Source organism: Megascapheus bottae, chromosome 8 (genome assembly GCF_031878675.1).
Source record: "Megascapheus bottae isolate mThoBot1 chromosome 8, mThoBot2.hap1, whole genome shotgun sequence".
In the NCBI taxonomy this organism is placed as follows: Eukaryota; Metazoa; Chordata; class Mammalia; order Rodentia; family Geomyidae; genus Megascapheus; species Megascapheus bottae.
In genome coordinates, this window is record NC_143516.1 from 23512677 (window position 1) to 23534796 (window position 22120).

General features: G+C 37.7%; 1 protein-coding gene across 3 annotated transcripts in view; it reads right to left on the bottom strand.

Annotated features, from left to right (window-relative positions):
- Positions 1 to 22120, bottom strand: part of Akap7 (A-kinase anchoring protein 7) — a 124155-nt gene that overhangs the window by 94138 nt on the left and 7897 nt on the right. For all 3 annotated transcript variants that reach the window (XM_090338119.1, XM_090338120.1, XM_090338118.1), the window contains exons 3-5: positions 16635 to 16774; positions 6617 to 6753; positions 2809 to 2969 (exon numbers count right to left, since the gene is read on the bottom strand). In XM_090338119.1, coding sequence (XP_090194245.1) covers positions 2809 to 2969; positions 6617 to 6753; positions 16635 to 16774 — 438 coding nt within the window. The remainder of the gene's footprint in view (positions 1 to 2808; positions 2970 to 6616; positions 6754 to 16634; positions 16775 to 22120) is intronic.

The following is a 22120-nucleotide window of genomic DNA, read 5'->3' on the forward strand; positions in this document are numbered from 1 at the left end:
TTAGCAATAGCTTGTCATACCTCTGGAAGTAAGAAAGGAATTACAAGGGCAGTGCTGTCTTTGTTAAAATGGAAAACCAATACCCTGGTGTTCTTGTTCACATTAGAACTCCACAAATGGAAACAAGAGGGTTGTTTTTTTTCCTTTCTGTTGCCTTTCATTTCCATTTCCTTTTCTTTTGTTTGTTCATTTATCTGTCTTTGGGAGGGTAAGTGCAGCAGAGAAATGGAGGCTAGACACTATGCTGAAAATGAACTACACAACTTGTCTGGGGATGGGAAAGGAAAAACTGGGAAAGAACAAGGGAAGGGGTGACACTGGCCAAAAAGAAAATTATTCAGGCTGAGCTTAGTGCTCACAGCCTGTAATCCTAGCCACTTAGGAGGCTAAGATATGAGGATCAACTACGAAGCCAGCCCAGGCACAAAAGGACCTGAAACTCTAATCTCCAATTAACCTATAGAAAATGGGAAGTGGGGCTTGGCTCAAGGATAGAGTCGTAGCCTTAAGCTGAAGAGCTCAGGGACAATGCTCAGGCCCAGGGGTAGGTGGCAGGATTGAGCTGAAGAGCTCAGGGACAGCGCCCAGGCCGAGTTCAAGCCCTATAACCCACAAAAAAAAAAAAGTACTTTTTATGCAATCATAACCCCTCTGCATCATTTTTACAATAACAATAGATTTTTTAAATATGTGGAACTATTTTTTAAAAAAAGACCATGAGGCTATACAGCCTTCGCAGCAAACAATGGATCTTTCATCAATATTGCAAAATGCCTTTGTGAGACTATTTGCAAAGAATGGATGGAATTTTCAGTGTTGCAAGCAAAGCGCCCCCTGAATTACTTAAAAGAGCAATGAATGGATGGCTATTAGAAACATTTCTTGAGTTGGGTGATATTTATATTTCAAAAAATGAGATTTCAAAGCCAGCCCTGGCACAAAAGAACCTGGGACTCTTTATCTCCAATTAACCCCTAGAAAATGGGAAGTGGGACTTGGCTAAGGATAGGTTGGTAGCCTTGAGCTGAAGAGCTCAGGGACAGCACCCAGGCCAAGGTCAAGCTCCATGACCCACAAAAAAAAAAAAATTTCAGCTAGCTTTTCTCCAGTATAATCAGAAAGAACAAATCGTAGACATCAATTCCTGAATAATTTCTGAATAATTTCTCACCAAATCATTTCAGCGCAGACTTCTCTTTGGCAAATAAATTTTAGATCCTATTTGATTTGTAGACATTATGTGCTTGCATGTTTGTTAACACATATTTTGTTCTACCATAGCTTCAAATGTAAGCTTTAAGGTAACCCCCATAACAGGATAAATACAAAATAAGAAAAAAAAAATGGGTAAAACTCAAAAGATAAGATGAAAGCATGGTGGCTCACACCTGTAATCCTAGCTACTCAAGAGGCTGAGATCTGAGGATCATACTTCAAAGCCAACCAGGGAAAGAAAGTTCATGAGACTCTTATCTTCAATTAACCTCTAGAAAATGGGAAGTGGGGTTTGGCTCAAGGGTAGCGTGGTAACCTTGAGCTGAAGAGCTTAGGGACAACATCCAGGCCCAGAGTTCAAGCCCCACAACCCACCAACAAAAAAGGAGAGGAGGGGAGAGGAGTTTGGCCTAGTGGTAGAGCGCTTGCCTAGCATGCATGAAGACCCGGGTTCAATTCCTCAGTACCACATACATAGAAAAGGCTGGAAGTGGTGCTGTGGCTCAAATGATAGAGCTCCAGCAGGCCCTGAGTTCAAGCCCCAGGACTGGCAAAAAAAAAAAAAAAGGAAGAAGAGAGAAGAGGAAAGAGAAAAGGAGGGGAACTGCAGGACTGGAACCATTGTTAATTCATCTCTCCATTCCTACAATAATGACAGCTCCTATAAGGAAGCCACTAGTGATTGTTATTCATTCAATATTTAGTAGGTGCCAACTATTGTCAAAAGTTATAGTAAGTATAGGGTTCATGCAGACTTAAAATTAATCTCTGCACTATTCACAATAGCCAAGAGATGGAAATAACCCAGATGCCCTACTGCATGCAGATGAATGGATACAAAAAATGTGGTGTGTATACACACACACACACACACACACACATACACACACACACACGCACACAATGGAATTCTACATAGCCAACAGACAAAATAAAATAATGGCATTCACTGGGAAGTGGATGAATTTAGAGCGAATCATGTTGAATGAGATAAGTCAAGCCCAAAGGAACAAAGGGCACATGGTATCCTTAATATGTGGATATTAGATTCAAACTGTACAACAGCGATGACTCAATATTTGGGTACCCAAGCTTATGGACACTGCCTTGGAGATATAAACATAACTACATAGACATAAAAATCTATGATGGGCTATATACTCTATAGACATAATGTTTTATTACATATATTAATATGTATCTATGACATATAAACCCTCAGCTTAATTTTAATTATGTTAAAGTCTATGCACCAGTGATTGTATATAGAGATTTCCTTCTTGAATACTTCTTTGTTAAACATGACATTTGAAATATGATGTAAAACTCAATGTTAAGGCCTGGAGTTTGGCCTATTAGGAGAGTGCTTGCCTAGTATGCACGAAGACCCTGGTTCGATTCCTCGGTACAGACATAGCAAAAAGCCGGAAGTGGTGCTATGGCTCAAGTGGTAGAGTTCTAGCCTTGAGAAAGCCCAAAGACAGTGCTCAAGGCCCAGGACTGACAAAAAAAAATCAATGTTGATAAAAACTGAAAAAGAATATTGCTTCCTTAACAGATTACATTTCATATGTGTCCTGTTGAAAATTTTACCTGCTATCTCCAAAAGTGGATTGATGTGATCTCCCTCTTTCAGCTTCACAAAGCCAACCTGACTTCCAAAAGTATCAATCCCCTGAAACGGCAATGTCAAATGTTTTCCCTGGAGAATTTCTTCAATGTATGGCTTTAATTCCCAAAGTGCATCAATACCACTGGAAAGAGATGACATCTTTTTCAGTAACTGTAAGTAATAAAATAGGTAAAAACCAAATAAGGGACAAAATAAGTCATTTAGAAAATAAATTCGATTTTATATTTGTAGTAATGCTTATAAACCCCAAAATATCTTCTAGATCCAACTTATATTATCAAAACTAATCAATTTTAAAACAAAACTACAGATGTGAATTAAATCTCTGCCTAATTGCAAACTAAAGGCATGAAAACAGCTACTATTTTAAAGTTTGTCAAAAAAATTTTAACCAAAGAAATGGTACATATATGACTAGAAAAACATTGGCTCTAAAACATCCATACGAGCTCCTATATGAAACAGTCTAGTTTTTTAATAAAAAGTATTAATACATAACCTCACACTCCTAGCTATTGCAGGAGGCTGGGATCTGAGGGTCATAGTTCAAAGCTAGCCTAGGCAGGAAAGACCAGGAGACTCTTATTTCTAACTACCACCAAAAAGCCAAAGTGAAGCTATAGCTCAAACAGTACAATACCAGCTCCAAAAGGGTAAGGAACAGCATCCAGGTCCTAAGTTCAAGCTTTAGAAATGGCACTCATGCCAGGCACAGTGGCCCATGCCTGTAATCCTAACTACTCTGGAGGCTGAGATCTGAGGATCAAGGTTCAAAACCAGCCCAAAGCCAAGAGACTCTTATTTTCAGTTAATCACTAGAAAAAGGAAAGTGGGGCTGTGGCTCAAGAGTAGGGTGGTAGCCTTGAGCTGCCGAGTTCAGGGACAGCACCCAGGCCCAGGTGTAGAGCAGTAGCCTTGAGCCGAAAAGCTCAGGGACAGTGCCCAGGCCTGAGTTCAAGCCCTATGACTCTCCCCCCCCCAAAAAATTAATATACATTATCTCTTAAAATATAACAGATGGACCGGGAGTTTAGCCTAGTGGTAGAGTGCTTGATTCCTCGGTACCACATACATAGAAAAAAAATAAAATAAAAAGCCAGAAGTGATGCTGAGGCTCAAGTGGTAGATAGAGCTCTAACCTTGAGAAAGTCCAAGGGCAGTGCTCAGGCCCTGAGCTCAAGCACAGGACTGGCCAAAAGCTGATATATATATCAGCTTATATAATACAGCAATATTCTTGGATTCAAATAAAGTAAGTCTAATTATATTATCCAATTGCTCTGTGCTTGTTACACAGCTGGTTAGCTTATGTTTATATAGGGATACTGTTTCAAACCTTTATTTTTCGGTATAAAAACAAATTTTACTAAATTACTGAGTTGGGTATGATCAGATTTTGAGTATCTTGAAAATTAGAATCAATTCTTTCTATCCTGAAGATAATCTTGGTAAAGCACTTCACTGAGGAAAAAAATTAAAATCTCACTAGGGGGCAGCAATTACTTGAAAAAGAAATCAGTATATAGTATGGAGAAGGCTTGGAAACAACATCAAAGCATCATTAAATTATCTCAATCAATAATTAATCATTTTAAGTGAAACTACATGCTACAATAGGCCATAAGAAAGATGGGGGCTTTTTAAAAAATTATTCACTTATTTTTATTTTAAGTACAGAGCGGTTTCAATTCAAGGTATCAACGTATGAGCACAATGAATGCATCTTGAAACATGTCATCTCCCTATCTCTCTCAACAATACTTGTCCCTTGTGAAGGCTTTTCATAGACAGTAAATTCTGCATCTCTTTTTTTTTTTACTTAAAAAAATTCAGGTGATTTACACTTAATCTAATTTTTCAGTTCCCTAAATGCATATAACAAGATATTATTAATGAGATGCCATTAATCTGCAGGGCAAGAATGAATCACAGTGTCTAGTGGAAAAGATCAGTAACTTCTTGTTGAGCATGACAGCATCTACCCAGAATCCCTGCATTCAGGAGGTTGAGACAGAGGGATGGTAAGTTCAAGGCAAGCTTAGGCAATATAGCAAGACATTGTCTCAAAAAAAAAAAAAAGGGGGGGGTAAAAAGCTGGGGGCATAGGTTAAGTAATAAAGTACTTCTCTCGTCTAACTTAAATGAGGACCTATATTTAATCTTCAGTGTCAAAAAAACCTTTTGGTTTTGTCAGGCATGGCTTATGAAAACAATTCTTTGTAGTTAAATAAATAAAAAGCTCATGCATGTGAGATACAGGAAGTTAAAACTATAGTTCAGACCCAAAGCAAATGCAGGTATTTTACTAAAGCAGAGCTGGTTTTGTCTAATATATTTCTGTTTTTGTCTTCAACACTGTGAAGACACCATAGATCTTAGGCATTATCTATACAAATACATGTCTTTATATGATAATAGCAATATTTGTCACTAGACCCTGTGATTCATTCTTGCTCTGCAGATTAATGGCATCTCATTAGGATAAATATCTTGTTATATACATTTAGACAACTGAAAAACTAGATTGAATGTAAATCATCTGCATTTCTTTAATTTAAAAAACTGGTACAGAATTCACTGTCTGAAAAATCTTAACAGGATAGGTGGTGTTGAGAAAGGTGGGGAAGTGACATGTATCAAGATACATTATACTTATAAACTGACATCTTGAATTGAAACCTCTTTGCACTAATAAAATAAATATAGATACAAATAGGAAAGTAAATGGTTTTCCCACATCTAGTTGCGTAATAAAATGTGATATTCCGCCCAGGTGACTCACGCCTGTAGTCCTAACTACTCAGGACACTCAGCTAATCCTAGCTACTCAGAATATTGATCTGAGGATCAATGTTCAAAGCCAGCATGATCACTAAAGAACATGAGATTCTTATCTCAATTAACCACTAGAAAATGGGAAGTGGTACTGTGGCTAAGAGGCAGGGAGATAGTCTTAAGCTGAAGAGCTCAGGGACAGGGCCCAGGCCCAGAGTTCAAGCCCCAAGACCCACAAAAAAAAAAAAAAGTATTACATAATTCCAGAATGTTCAGCTAAAATCCCAATCTAGACTCCAGGGCACTTACAGACTAAACAACTGTGGTGCCATGGCTCATGCCTGTAATCCTAGCTACTCAGGAGACTAAGATCTGAGGATCAAGGTTCAAAGACAGCCCGGCACAAAAAGACCTGAGACTCTTATCTCCAATTAACCTCCAGAAAATGGGAAATGGGACTTGGCTCAAGGGTAGGGCAGTAGCCTTGAGCTTAAAAGCTCAGGGACAGCGCCCAGGCCAAGTTCAAGCTCTACAACCAACCCGGGGGGAAAAAAAAAAAATGATGTGTTTGGACCTGGAGTTTGGCATAGTGGTAGAGTGCTTGCGTAGCATGCATGAAGACCTGAATTTAATTCCTCAGTACCATATACACAGAAAAAGCGGGAAGTGGCACTGTGGCTCAAGTGGTAGAACTCTAGCCTTAAGAAAGCACAAGGACAGTGCTCAGGCCCTGAGTTCAAGCCCCAGAACTGGCAAAAAAGAAAGAGAAAGAGAAAGAGAGAGAGAGATAAAGAGAAAGAGAAAGAGAGAGAGAGACAGAGAGAGAGAGAAACAGAGAGTTGTGTTTACTTAATCTTGCACATTTAATAACAGTTGAGATGAGTTGATAAAGGTTATTCCTTTATAATCTCAATGTTCCTTTGGATTTTACTGTGTTTATACATATTAACATAATAACTTGGAATATAATATTCAAGAAAAAATATTACTCACATGTTTATTTCATCTTCATTTAGTAATCGCATCACTAACAGGGTAATGTGAAAGGAACCATCACCAACCATTGCTTTGGCCAGCCGTGTATCTTGTTGTATTATTGCCTTTTGAAGAATTTTAATTCCTCCTATAATCTAATCACACATGATAAACACAAATGGCTGAAGGTAAGTAAATGTTCATACAGTAAATTGAAAATCAAGGAGACACAAAAGCATGATGTCAGGATGCTGCAACCAAACAAAAACTTGTCAAATTAAGCACTAAACTTAATTTGTTGTCACAAGTAGCTAATGAACCTAGATGGCTTAATAGGATATATAAATTTAGAAAATCAGTTTTGTCTACCTTATGAGCACTGAGCCCAATACTCTTAACTTTGCACACTGGGTCATTGGCTGGGTGGAAAAACTTTCAAATATCCTTGCATCTTTTAGAAATTGTTCTTTGTAATAGAGGGTATGACTCAGTGATGATGATCTTTTCTAAGAAAAAAAAAGCTTCATTCTTTTGACAGAAAGGTCAAATAAGCAGACAACATTCCATTTCTGTTAGCAGTAATATTTATTTGTCCTCAAGTGTGTGTGTCTGAGGACCTACATTCCCTACCCTTTCAAGTTTTTGTTGTTTTGGTTTTTGCCAGTTCTGGGGCTTGGACTCTGGGCTGAGAAATGTCCTTAGGCTTTCCTCAAGAGTAGTGCTCTCCCACTTGAGCCAAAACACTACTTTGGACTTCTTCTGTGTATATGGTACCAAGGAATCATACCCAGGGCTTCATGCATGTTAGACAAGCACGCTACCAGTAGGCCACGCTCCTGGTCTGCCTTTCAACTTTTTTAAGATAACAGTAATTTCAAGAATAGATTACCCTCACTTTTTCCTGGCATGTGAGAAGAAACATAACCATAGCAAAAGAGGTAAAAAAAAAAAATTAAAAGAAAGCCCCAGGGCCAGGAGTTTGGTCTAGTGGTAGAGTGCTTGCCTAGAATGCACGAAGACCCAGGTTCGAGTCCTTGGTGGCACATACTTGGAAAAAGCCGGAAGTGGTGCTGAGACTCAAGTGGTAGAGCTCTAGCCTTGAGAAAGTCCAAGGACAGTGCTCAGGCCCTGAGCTCAAGACCAGGACTGGCAAAAAAAAAAAAAAGAAAGAAAGAAAGAAAGCCCCAAATGTGAAAAGTGTTATAGTCTATAGGTAAAGCCTCACACGTCTGGATACACACATTTGCTTTCTTCTCAGTACTTGCTCCTCTGAAACCAAAAGAATGACATACTCTACCTCCTCCATTTCCAGTTACAGGCAATGCAGTGAACCTTTATATCTGAGTGCACTAGAAAATAGTCTGAACATAAAATAGCCAACTTAGTCCCAAGGAGGAAGCACCTAAAGCCCTGAAACAGCAGAATTATTGAGGAAAGGAAAAGAAGTCAGGAAATAAAAGCAGATTTAAAAAAAAAAAAAAGAAGAAGAGATAAAAAAAAATAACTGAATCGTGAGTATAGCAAGCTATTCTAAAAGTAGAATAGCTGTTTTATCCTGAACAATGTTCCCATTATCTGTGGAATGTGGCTGGGAAAGTCATAAGATGCAATTGTAGAGTCTGACTTCCCATAGATAAAGACTTTCTCCTTTAGCCAAAACATAACCCAGCTCCTCCAAGTATTCTGCCTAGTTAGGCCCAATTCTTGTCCTGTTTCTCTGTCCTTCTAGAACACCTTGAATAAGAATTGTGTGAAGTCAAGTTAAAGAAAATCCCCTACCCTTAATATGTGACTACCCTAACCTGTCTCAAGCAATACTTGTGTCCTTAGTTTAGCCACAAGTTTTTATCATTTGTGTTTCCTCTTAGGCCACTAATCCAAGCTTGCTCCTTGTCTATAAGTCTCCCTCATGTTTACTGAGGTCAGAGTTAAGTCTCCTCTCTCTTCATCTACTACAAAGAGTCTGTCTGTTTCAATGGTCTTTACACCTCTTGAAGGACTGAGTTCTTACTCCCCAAGGTCAAGCCCAGGGTTCAAGTCTCATGACCGACCAAAAAAAAGAAAAAAAAAAAACCTCAGCCTTTCTCTATTTCTTATACTCTGAAAGAGACTAACAGTTTTTTCAATAGGAACCAGGACTGAAAAATATCCAAGCAAACAAAATCAATCAGGTCCTAAAAGTTTTCAACAACAACAAAAAAAAAGCAGCTGTAACTTTGCTTAAATTGAGTTAAGAATTCAAAGGTTCATATCCTTAAAGCTACAACAGAGTTTCTCTAGGTACAGGCTATCTCAGAAGCAAAGGAACCCTGTACAAAGAAACTCTGTACCTTGTGATGTCTGTCACAACTGTAAACAGTCACATGATTGGAAAGGACATCCACACTCACAGTAATGGTCCAGTGAATTTACTTCCTTTGTTACCAATTGTTTCCCAATAGAGGAACTCCCAAGGGAAACAATGTTGAGATAAAAATCAATCCAGACAGAACTTCAAGGGATTCTACTCAGCTATCCCCAGAAATACCCTTAATTGTCCCACTGGTCATGCCTCATTGATTTCCCCATGGAAACTAGGATCAAAATCAGTGAGGAGGTATGACCAGTGTTGGTAGAGGACAAAGACACCATGTGTGCTTCATGCCCTATCCTAAAACAAAAATCAATGAAGCTGAAGTCGCTGGGTGCTGGTGGCTCACTCCTGTAATCCTAGCTACACACAAGACTGAGATCGGAAGATCACAGTTCAAAGCCAGCCCAGGCAGGAAAGTCCATGAGACTCTTCTATCCAATTAACCACCAGAAAACAGGAAATGGTACTGTGGTTCAAGTGGTAGAGCACTAGCCTTGAGCTGAAGAGTTGAGGGACAGGGCCCAGGCCCAGAGATTAGGGGGAAAAACAAAAACAAATGAGCACAATCAAAAAAAAAAATTTTTTTTAAAGAAACACTTTCAGACTATCAGCTACCTCTGAAATTCTCAAAATATAGAATTTGAATAAACTCTATAAAGTTCACCTACATGAAATTATTTGTCATAATTTGTATAATTAAATCTAAATTGGTTTACCTAAATTGGTACAACAAAAATCTCTAAAATAGGGCCGGGAGTTTGGCCTAGTGGTTAAAGTGCTTGCCTAGCATGCATGAAGACCCGGGTTCGATTCCTTGGTACCACATACATAGAAAAAAGCCAGAAGTGGTGCTGAGGCTCAAGCGGTAGAGCTCTAGCCTTGAGAAAGTCCAAGGACAGTGCTCAGGCCCTGAGCTCAAGCCCAGGACTGGCAAAAAAAAAAAAATCTCTAAAATATTATAAATTTAATATAAACAAGAGCTCAGTAAGGGCCCAGATGGCTGCATGGTTCTTCCTGTCCTTAAAATTGCCACTACTCCATTCTACAACTGTTTTCTGAAGAAAAACATGGTCCAATATGGTATTATGGAAAAGTATTGGTGGCATATTGCTCTAAAGCACCAAAAGTGGTTTGTAGCCAGAGTCTGCCTTGTCAAACTCATAATCCTAGAAAGATGGGTAAGATTTTAAGTGATATATTTCCACCACCTGCTGAACCATTTGAACATGTACAGATGGATATCATTCCATTGCCATGCTCAATGGGGTATCAATATGTTCTTGTGGCAGATGCCAAATTCCAGATGGACTGAAGCTATTCCTTGCAGAATGGCTGCTATCACAACAATAGCAGAAAAATGCATTAGAAAGCTCTCTACTAATTGAAGAAAACTTAATTTACAGAGCTGCCAAAATTTAAATGAGATCTTTCTATCAGGCAATTTGCTTCCCAGAGAATATCTGTCAATATTTGGACATCTATTTGTCACAATATTAGGAGGAAGGTCAAAGAGCTACTTGGGCCTAACAGGTGCATTTTTATCTAAGCTCAAAAATAATTTGTATTGGGGCTGGGAATTTGGCCTAGTGATAGATTACTTGCCTAGCATGAACTAAGACCCGGGTTTGATTCCTCAGTACCACATACATAGAAAAAAGCCAGAAGTGATGCTGAGGCTCAACTGGTAGAGCTCTAGCCTTGGGAAAGTCCGAGGACAGTGCTCAAGCCCAGGACTGGCAAAAAAAATAATAATAATTTGTATATAAATTTGGAAAATGTTCACAAGTTCATTAATTTATATATTCAAAATTTTAATGTAATGTTTTACATAGCAAAATTACTTCAGACCATTAGTATCCTTGAATTATAGAAGAGCTTGTAAAATTGCAAATTAAAAGCTATAAAATACTTTGAACTCTATTACTGGTATGAGTAATACTTACAATTCAGTGTTAACTTTAAACCCAGGAAAAATTTAAAATTAATCTAGTCAAGTAATATATTTCTAACTATGCTTTAATTCTTCAGATTCAGTTATATATTCCTTGATATCAACATAAGATTGTTAAATACCTTTTATTCCTAATTATAGTCTTTTAAAGTAGAATAGAAGAAAAAGACTTCAGTATTAATTTTGTCATTTTAAAGTACCAATGTCATTGAAGGCCAAAAGAAACTAACTTTTACAATCATTTAAATTCAACTCAACTATTAAAACTTATCTATCACCATAATGCCTAGCCACTGAAGTACTGCACAAAGTATATTTTTAGAATCTAACACTATAAGGTCAAATTTTAAATGACTTTGAAATTTTTAAGAATAAGTACTTTATTGAAATCTTGAATGTTTCCTTCATGACTCACTGTTGAGTTAGCAGAGTAAAAGCAGTTACTCATCTGCTGAACATTACTGGACCATATTCCACATGCCTAAAAATAATGCAATTAGAAAATCCATTTTTATATTTCTAAGCTTTCTATTTGACTCAAAACATGTATAGGTTCAAAGAAAACACCATAAAGTTTGGGTGCTTTAGCAACAAGAAATCAGTTACATTATAGTACATGATAGAAAAAATGCCTTTGACCCCATCTTTTTTACATTGGTTTTGGAATTTTTTCAAGCTGCTAACATACATTATTCCTAAATTCATTGCCTCATTAACAGTTACTAGAATTACCACATCAATAGGCACCTGGGAGGCAGGAATATAGGCCAGTCAGAGTATATTTGCTCTGGTTTCAATCTCTAGCACCAGGAAACAGAAAATGTATACATGTTACATAACTTATTTTTTCAAAGATGAATAATCTAAACTATGAAATGAACTTGGAAAAACTTGGGTAGAGGGAATGTCTCAGTGGCAGGGCACATGGCTAACATAAACAATATCTTGAGTTCAAGAGCCCACTACCACTGAAAGAAAAAAAAAAAACAAAAACGTGTGCTTAAAAAACCAATAACAGGGCCGAGAGTTTGGCCTAGTGGTAGAGTGCTTGCCTAGCATGCACGAAGACCCGGGGGTTCAATTCTTCGGCATCACATACATTAAAAAAATAAAAAAAAAAAGCTGGAAGTGGTGCTTAAGTGGTAGAGTGCTAAGCCTTGAGAAAATCCAAGGACAGTGCTCAGGCCCTGAGCCCAAGCCCAGGACTGGCCAAAAAAAAAACCCCACAAAAAAACAAAAAAACAAAAAAAATAACAGAGCAAATAACTGGAGTAAAAGTGAACACAAAAACAAGAACAAAACCAAACTCAAACTCAACATTGCCATGGTCACACTAACAAACTGCACACAAAAATAAATACAATCCTAATTTCAGCCCTTTCAAATTATTCCTTATTTTTTCAATGCTGCTCTGCCTTATATCATTACAAGCTATAGCTTGGATCTTGAATACCCCCAAGGCCCATGTGATAAAGGTGTGGTTCCCAGAAGAGTACTACTATTGTTGATTACTCAGGAGGTAGGGATTGAGAAGATCAGGGTTTGAGAGAATCCTAGGCCAAAAAGCTTGAGAGATCTTCATATTCTTATTAAGGAGGGCAGTTATAATCCAGGCAGCTCAGACAAAAATGTGAGTCTATCTCAAAAACTTGAAAAGCAAGGGAGGGGGTTGGGGGAGGCAAATGGGGACAAAAACCTGAGAAGGGGTATCAATGTGTGAGAAGTAATGCACCTACTACTTAGCGAATGTAACTGTAACCCCTCTATACATTACCTCGGCAATAAAAAATAAAATTTAAATTAAAAAAAAATTTGTAAAGCAAAAAGGACTAGGATCATGCCTCAAGTGGCAAAGCACATGCCTAGCAGTTATGAAATTCTGTGTCCAAGCCCCAATACCACCAAAGAAAACAAGAGAACTGGTACTCAGCCTAATAGATATCAATTGTGAGGGAGACTGAAGGATCCTGACTCTGTGCTTTCCCTTCTTTTGCTTCTAGGACATACAGTGACTAGTGCTGCTGTGCTACATAAATCTACATGCTAACTCATCACAGACCCAAAAGTGAAGAAGGCCAATCAAAGATTTGGAGTCTCCAGATCTGTGAGCCACAATAAGTTAATTATTATCAAATACTTTGTTAAGTGACAGAAAGCTGACTAACAATCGCCTTTCATAAAAGCACATAAAATCACATATGGGTAGCAGCTATATTAATAAATTACACAGTCCTAGCCATTTCAAAAGCATGTAAAATATATGATAGCCCAAAATTTATTATAGCTCCAAATTTTTAGTTCTTTTATTTTTAAACCAATGTCTAATTGCAAATTAATGAAGAAACATGTGTTTTTATATACTTGCAACTCCAATATTTTTATGCTGCCATTAGCACTCATTTTCTAATTCCACTTCTTAAAAATATGATTTTCCACGGATGAGGAAGTTCTTTCTATCAGTAAAAAATTCAAAAACTTAAAATCTGTTTCACATCAAAGGCCTATGTAATTCTGATTGCTTTTTTCTTTAAAACTAGATGCCAACAAGAGGCCAAAACTAGAGCAACTCATTGTGAATGTGTGAGCTTCCAAAGGCTTGTTTGCAGCAACTTAATTGGAACTTGGACTATAGTCTTCCATTGAAATAATGCTATAAATGGGACTTCTTTTCTCAAGCCTCCCTACAAAGACTCACAAATAACTTGAAAAGAAAATTAACATTAGGTACTTTAAAATAAATGGAAACTATGCACATGGAATAAAAAGAGTACATCCAAATCACAATCTCATTGGATTCTTGTATCTCCTCCCCATATTTTTAGGTGAGCTTTCTTTTCTTTTCTTTCTTTCTTTTTTTTTTTTTTTTTTTTTTTTTTTGCTTTTTTGCGTGTGTGGGGGGGGTAATGGGGCTTGAACTTGGCTTGGGCGCTTCAGCCCCTTCAGCTCAAGGCTACCATCCCACCCTTGAGCCAAAGCCCCACTTCCCATGTTTCCTAGAGGTTAATTGGAGATAAGAGTCTTAGGTCCTTTTGTGCCCAGGCTAGCTTTGAACCTCGATCCTCAAATCTCAGTCTCCTGAGTAGCTAGGGTTACAGGCCTGAGCCACTGTGCCCAGCTTGTAAGTAAGCTTTCTGTTATATAAAAGAGTTTCACTGAACTTCTATTTTTAAAGCAGTACTTGTACTATTGTATTTATTATTGTTTAGGGTTCTTAAGCTATAATGAAGCTCAGTGGTACTTGCTTATCCTATATAAGGTCCTAGATTCACTCCCCAGCACTACAAAAAAAAAATAGTTCCGGTTATAACTTCATATAGCAGAAACACACCTGACATGACATTTCACCTGTAGGTGTACCCTAGGTGCCAACTAGTGCTGTGAAGAATACAAGTGTCAAACTACAAGGATGAAAAATGACAATACGAAAGCCTTTAAGCTGAAGGAATGTGGGAGAGAAAGTACCCTGGTCAGGGCCATTCCAATAAAGAGGTCCCAACCAATATATCCTTAACACAACCAATCAGGCAGAAAACTCTCAGCCAAGGAAAGCTTTCCCTGAGGCAGAGACAGACTGTGAAGACCAAGGATGGTGAGAAGGGCACAAGCAGAAAGGGCAAGAGTGAAGTAGAGAAGGCCACAAGCATGATGAGGATTTGTCTTTGCCCTGACATCAATGAGGAAATCTTGAAGGAAATAAGCAGGTCAATGGCATGTCCCAATTTGGATTAAAAAAAAAAAGAAAGGGGCAGCAATGATTGTTAAGTAATGCACCTTCTATCTGGCAAATTTAATGTAAGTCTTCTATTAATTACAATAAAAAAAAATAAAAAACAAGTCATTTGAAGGGCCTAGTAAAGGTGAGATGTTGAGTTCAACCACAACACGGCAGAAGAAATAAAGAAGGGATCTTAAAGCTACGCCAGGTAAATTTTAAAAAGCAACCTGTAAACATAACTGGTCAAAGGAATTAGAATTCACAAAAAACACATTCAGATTTCTTTGGGGATTTCTTTGGGGATTCTTCCTAGCCATTTTCATCCCTGTCCGGCTGCTTAAGGAGTTTCAGTTAAAGTCCTCTCTCAGGCTGGAGGTTTGGCCTAGTGGTAGAGTGCTTGCCTAGTATGTACGAAGACTGAAGGACTGGTCGTATGCCAATATAGCAAGCACATATGCCCCAGTGCTGTCAAATAAACTTTTAGAAGTACAAACATGGCTCAGGTAGAAAAGTGCCAGTTATAATTTTTTAAATTTTTTTGAACTTTTTTTTTGTTGTTTATTTTTTTTATTAAGGGGCCAGGAGTTTGGCCTAGTGGTTAAAGTGCTTGCCTAGCATGCATGAAGACCCGGGTTCGATTCCTTGGTACCACATACATAGAAAAAAAAAGCCGGAAGTGGTGCTGAGGCTCAAGTGGTAGAGCTCTAGCCTTGAGAAAGTCCAAGGACAGTGCTCAGTCCCTGAGCTCAAGCCCAGGACTGGCAAAAATAAATAAATAAATAAATAAATAAATAAATAAATAAAATAAAATAAATAAATTTTTATTAAATAATTTATTAACCTTAATTTTTACATCATATTTCAAATGACGTGTTTAACAAACAAGTATTTGAGAATAATTTTTTTTAATTTTAAGACTTTTTTTCATAGTTATTAGTTAAATATATTTCTATTATTTTGCTAAAGCTTTCTCTTCATGGCCCTACCAAAATGGCACCACAGACTATTAGAAAGTAAGAATCAGTGGGCTGATAAGAATTTATTATACTGGAGCTGGGAGCTTGGCCTAGTGGTAGAGTGCTTGCCTAGCATGCACGAAGGCCCGGGTTCAATTCCTCAGTACTACATACATAGAATAAACAACAAGTGGTGCTGAGGCTCAAGTGGTACCTTGAGAAAGTCCAAGGACAATGCTCAAGCCCTGAGTTCAAGCCCTACAACTGGTAAAAAAGAATTTATTATACTTTATTTTTTATTAGCTTATGTTAGTTATACAGGGAGTGGGAGTTACTTTGTTATATATCTCCTCACATTTACAATATATTCCAATCTCACTCTCCCCCATCACTCTCCCTTCCTTCTTTCCAAAACAATTCCTGCAGGTTTCACTGTTCTATTTTAGAATCGCATTCTATTTCTACTATATTCATCCTCTTTCATTCTCCTGGCTAGCCCAACCTCTCTACTGCTAGTACCAAGTTCCCAAATGAACCTATTTCTGTTTTTTGAGAACCTCCCTTATTTATACTGATCAACAGCTTTCACAGAGGTTCATTAGGCTCTTTTCATATGTATTTGCAATATACTTGAAAATTATTCACCTTGTATATTCCTTTTTCCCATCCCCTTCTTCTTTTTCTTCCTAAAAAGTCTCTTAGATTCATGTAATATAATTAAGAATAAAATATAATTTAGAATAAAAATACCATAGTAAAAAGTCCTAGAAGATTTTTCTTTTTTCTTTTTTCTTTTTGTGTGTTTGTGTGTGGATCATGGGGCTTGAACTCAGCCTGGGCGCTGTCCCTGACCTCTTCAGCTCAAGGCTACTACCCTACCCTAGAGCCAAGCCCCACTTCCCGTTTTCTAGAGGTTAATTGGAGATAGGACAATAAGAGTCTTAGATCCTTTTGTGCCCAGGCTGGTTTTGAACCTTGATCCTCAGATCTCAGTCTCCTGAGTAGCTAGGATTACAGGTATGAGACACCCTGCCCGGCAAGATTATTTTTTTTTAAAGTACCTCTTTGCTGGTAATTGGAATGGACAGGAAATAGTTGGGTTGATAATCTTTTTGCTTTCTTTTCCTCTTCTTTACTTGATCATTCTTGATCTGTTCATTTTCTTTACTCCTTTTTGTGTTTGTTAGAGGTGCATCAGTGACTAGGAGAAAAGTCAAAGAATACTAGATTGAATACATTTAATAAAAGATAACACAGAAAAAGAAGGAAATAAGAGATAAGTAGAAATATACAAGTACAATTGTTTATAACTGTCATTTTCAAAGCAGACAGGAGTAAGCATATACATCTATAAACGATCTAACAGAAATTATTTTAGGCTTTGCACACAATATAGTCTTTGTTACTACTAACTGTGACAAAAATCTAAGTGAAAACCAGACGCCAGTGGCTCTTGCCTGTAATCCTAGCTACTCAGGAGGCTGAGATCTGAGGATTGTGGTTCAAAGTCAGCCTTAGCAGGAGAGTCCATGAGACTCTTTTTTTTTTTTTTTTGCCAGTCCTGGGCTTGAGCTCAGGGCCTGAGCACTGTCCTTGGACTCTCTCAAGGCTAGAGCTCTACCACTTGAGCCTCAGCACCACTTCCGGCTTTTTTCTATGTATGTGGTACCGAGGAATTGAACCCGGGTCTTCGTGCATGCTAGGCAAGCACTTTAACCACTAGGCCAAACTCCCGGCCCATCCATGAGACTCTTATCTCCAATTAAACACCAGAAATCTGGAAGTGACGCTGTGGCTCAACATAGTAGAGCACTAGCCTTGAGCTGAAGAGCTCAGGAACAGCAGCTAGGCCCAGAGTTCAAGCCACATGACTGACCAAAAACAGCAACAATAGCCTGAGTGAAAAGCGAAGTGCTCTAGCTTTGTTCCCATAAACATATTTGCAAAACTTATTTGTGGTTGACCAGACTGGGTCCATAGATTATACTGTATTTATCTCTGCACCTTAGGGTACACCCAACAAACCAATCTCTCCCATAAGCCACATGTTCTAACACAGGCACTCCAATGGTCCAATCTCCTTCCATTTTCAAAGGTTCCACCATTTCCTGATAACACCACAAATCAAGGGCTAAACCTTCAAGACATTCATGCCTTTGGGAGACACTCAAAACACAAGCTATTACACTAAGACATGTTCATTGGTCACTAAAAGTATGAATACTGCTTACTGAAATTTTTGGGAGGGTTTTTTGGTACACATATACGTACTGGGTGACACTGTAAAACTCATTCCTTACTGAAAACATAAGAAACAATCATTTTGTTGTGTTTAATTCATATTCTGACACTAAATAGACAGACTTACCTCTTTTGGGGGTGAAGAAAGTCACAGGGGCTTGAACTCACAGCTCGGGCACTATCCCTGAGCTTTTGTACTCAAGGCTAGTGCTCTACCACTTTGAGCCACAGATCTGCTTCCAGATTCCTGAGTGGCTAAAATTACAGGTGTGAGACACCAGCACCTGGCAAGACCACTAACACTTTTAGCATTTTCAGTTGCTATTTATATCTTATCTCTTTTACACTCAAATGTCTTCCTCTGTATAGTAACTGATTTTTGTTCATTTCAAAACTTTATAAGTATAGTTCGCACATATCCAGAGAGAAAATTGTATTTATTCTCTCAAAATAATAGCTATATCACCATTCTTAACAAGCCTAGTATCCTGAGAATTAAAAAGTGTAAAACCCTAATTCAGAATATATATTCTTAAAATAAAGTTATAGAGAGTTTGTCTAAACTTCTATTTTTATGGTATCAAGGCTTGAATTCAAGAACTCTCATTGGGCTTTTTCTGCTCATGGCTGGTGCTCTACCACTTGAAACACACATTTTACTGGAATGAGAACTGGAGATTCACAAACTATTCTGTTTGGGTTGGTTTCAAATCTCTACCAGTGAACCCGGTTTTCCATAATCTTATTTATGGCTATTCAACTTTCCTCTGAATTTGGGATCCAGATGGATGAGGTAAAATTTTCTTTTGTTAGACACTAAAGACAGCACAAAGTGTAAACCTATCTGATAAGACCTGATAAATGAAGAACCCTAATACTGGGGCCAGGAGTTTGGCCTAACGGTAGAGTGCTTGCCTAGCATACACTAAGGCCTGGGTTCGATTCCTCAGTACCACATACACAGAAAAAAAAAGCTGGAAGTGGTGCCATGGCTCAAGTGGTAGAGCTCTAGCCTTGAGAAAAGTCCAAGGACAGCTTTCAGGCCCTGAGTTCAAGCCCCATGACTAGCAAAAAAAAAAAAAGAAGAAGAAAAAGAAGAACCCTAAGAACATGTGCTGTCATGGTGCAGTTTTGTCTCCACTTAGAACATGCTCTTTTACACTTAATGAGTTCTGTTGATTCCTGATCAGTCTGGTATACACCAAACCCAAGTTTTCTCTCTCATCTGCCCAAGTACGATGTATTTCTTCTTTTGTTTGCTGAACTTTATTTTATTCCTAACTTTGAAATCATACACTAGGTTCTAAAAGATGAATCACTGGTACTCTTTTTACTTACTTTCACATGAAAATCTATTTAAATAAAGAGAAAAATAGTCATATCTGGCAGGAATTTGGTCTAGTGGTAGAGTGCTTGCCTAGCATGCACAATTCCTTGGTACCACATACACAGAAAAGGCCAGAAGTGGTGGTGTGGCTCAAGTGGTAGAACTCTAGTCTTAAAAAATCTCAAGGACAGTTCCCAGACCCTAAGTTAAAGCCCCAGAACAGGCCAAAAAAAAAAAAACAGTCATTTCTACTGAAAAAATATTAAAAATCAGTGACATAGAAACACAATGTATAAAACTGGCTGAGGGCTTGGGGTTTCACACTGGAATATTTTAATAACTACATTGGCTAACTAAAAATCCATCATTGAAAGTACTGTTTATAAACACATAAACATGATTACCACATTTAGTAATTTCCATAATGACTTTAAGTCATTTTAATGTGCTCTAATGAATCTGGTCTTGTTGTCAAAAGCTGTAACTCTCTGTGTAATTTGTTTTTTAACTGAAGTTCCACATGTCATTTTTTTTGCAAATTATCAAATTTTTCCTCAAGTTCTATTTACTTCCTGAAAAACTACAAAGGAGTGAGTTATAAGCAAAATTAATTTAACTAAAACTTCCATCTGCTATTATGGTTGACTATTTTTCACACTTGCCTTAATTAAAAGGCTGGGAATGAATTTGGCATTGTTTTGATATTCTTGTTATTTAGTAAAAATCTTAGAAGTAATCGTTTCTAAATCTCCTTAATTGTCTGACTTAGAATATTACTTCTATATTTATTTCAAATGATTATTCACCTTGTTCTCTGTATAATCCTAGAATTTGTCTTCTATATTTCATAGGATTATTCACCTTGTTCTCTGCATAATCCTTATCAAGGTACTTTTTTAAAATTTTCCTTAAAAATTAATTTTACTGCTGGGCACAGTGGCTCACAGCTGTAATCTTAGCTATCTCAGGAGGCTGAGATCTGGCAATCATGGTTCAAAGCCAGCTCAGGCACTATAGTCCATAATACTCTTAACTCCAATTAACCACTAGAAAACTAGAAGTGGTGCTGTGGCTCAAGGGGTAGGGTAGTAGCCTTGTGCTGAAGAGCTCAGGAACAGCACCCAGGCCCAGACACACACATATACAAAATAATTTTACTATCCTCAATGAGTTTCTGTAGGTATGACGTAAGAAAATATCAAGTATTGAGAAGGTGCTAAAAAGATTCAGTATTATAAAATACTGTACCTAAGGGCCAAATTTTCATAAATATTTAATTTAAGAAAGGCATGTAGCTTAAAAACAACTCTCAAATAATTTTTCTTGGATCTTGATTTAAATAGAGCTCAACAGTTAAAACTATGACTTTTAACTTTTAAGTGACTAGACTCAATAACCTAAAGCTCTTCCTGGATTCACATGGTGGGGCCAACTAAGCTATTCCTATGTGCAGACGATAGACTCCCATGCACACTTCTTTGTCTGGCTGAGGCAGGGTAATGGCAACTCCAAACATTTCCTAAGTAGCTCAGGGTTGCAAACCAAATGAGTCACATGAGGTGGCCTTAAAGAGACACAGAATGTCAATGGCTCAAGCCTGTAATCCTAGCTTCTCTGGAGTCCAAGATATGTGGAGTTTGAAGCCTGCCCAGGCAGGAAAGTCCCTGAGACTCTCATCTCCAATTAACTAGCAGAAAACTGGAAGTGATGCTATGGATTAAAGGAGTAGAGTACAAGCTTTGACAGAAAAAGCTCAGGATAGTACATAGGCCCTGAGTTCAAGCCCTACAACAGGTAAAAAATAAATAAATAAAAAGAATAAAAAGAAGAGACCCACTGTGACCCACTAGTCCACATTCAACTTCACTAAAGTAGACTTATTACTGGATCATGTCTCCAGTGGCATAGGTTCTCTTGTCTCTGTGCCATTTCTCAAAGGTTTTATTTATTTTCTTTATTGTTATTATTCTGAAATAGTTGTACAAAGTGGTTTCAATCAACAAATAAATACATGGACAATAATATACTTTTGGTTTTGTGCCAAGGGCTTGAACTCAGGACCTGGACACTGTTTCTGAAGGTTTTTTTTTTTTTGGGGGGGGGGGGGTTGTTGTTTTTTTTGCCAGTCCTGGGCCTTGAGCTCAGGGCCTGAGCACTGTCCTTGGGCTTTCTCAAGGCTAGAGCTCTACCACCTAAGCCACAGCCACAGCACCACTTCTGGCTTTTTTCTTTGTATGTGGTACCAAGGAATTGAACCCGGATCTTTGTGCATGATAGGCAAGCACTCTACCACTAGGCCAAACTCCTGGCCCCCGTTTCTGAACTTTTTCTACTTAAGGCCAGTGCTCTACCACTTGAGTGACAGCTCCTCTTCCAACTCTTCTGGTATTTTAATTGGAGATAAGAGTCTCGTGGACTTTCTCACTCAGACTGGCCTCAGATTTTAGCCTCCTGAGTAACTAGAATTACAGGCATGAGCCTGTAACAATACATTTTGAAAAACAAAAAATATAATATACTATATATATATACATATATATATATATACACATACACACACAATGTATTACCACTCAACCAGAACGAATGAAGTTATATTGTTTACAAGAAAAGGAATAGAACTGGAGACTACCCTGTTAAGCAAAATAGATTGGATTCAGGATGACAAATGTTGTTTATTTTTGCTCATATGTAGAGTCTAGACTTAATTATAATACATATATACATATATGTGTATCTGTATATTTGTGTATGTAAATGCATGGAAATGTAAGGAAACCTCTTTATACAGTTAATATAGTTCCTTATCCGCAGCTTAAGGATACAAGAGCTTTATCTTGTAGGATTGTTGTTCTTAATGTACTATGTTATTTCTCTTCTGTTTTTTTGCCCTTATGGTTAATCTCATATTATTACAGTATCTGACTTTGTTGCCAAGTATATTATATATACGTTGGTTTATTTGAAATAGGAAAGGGA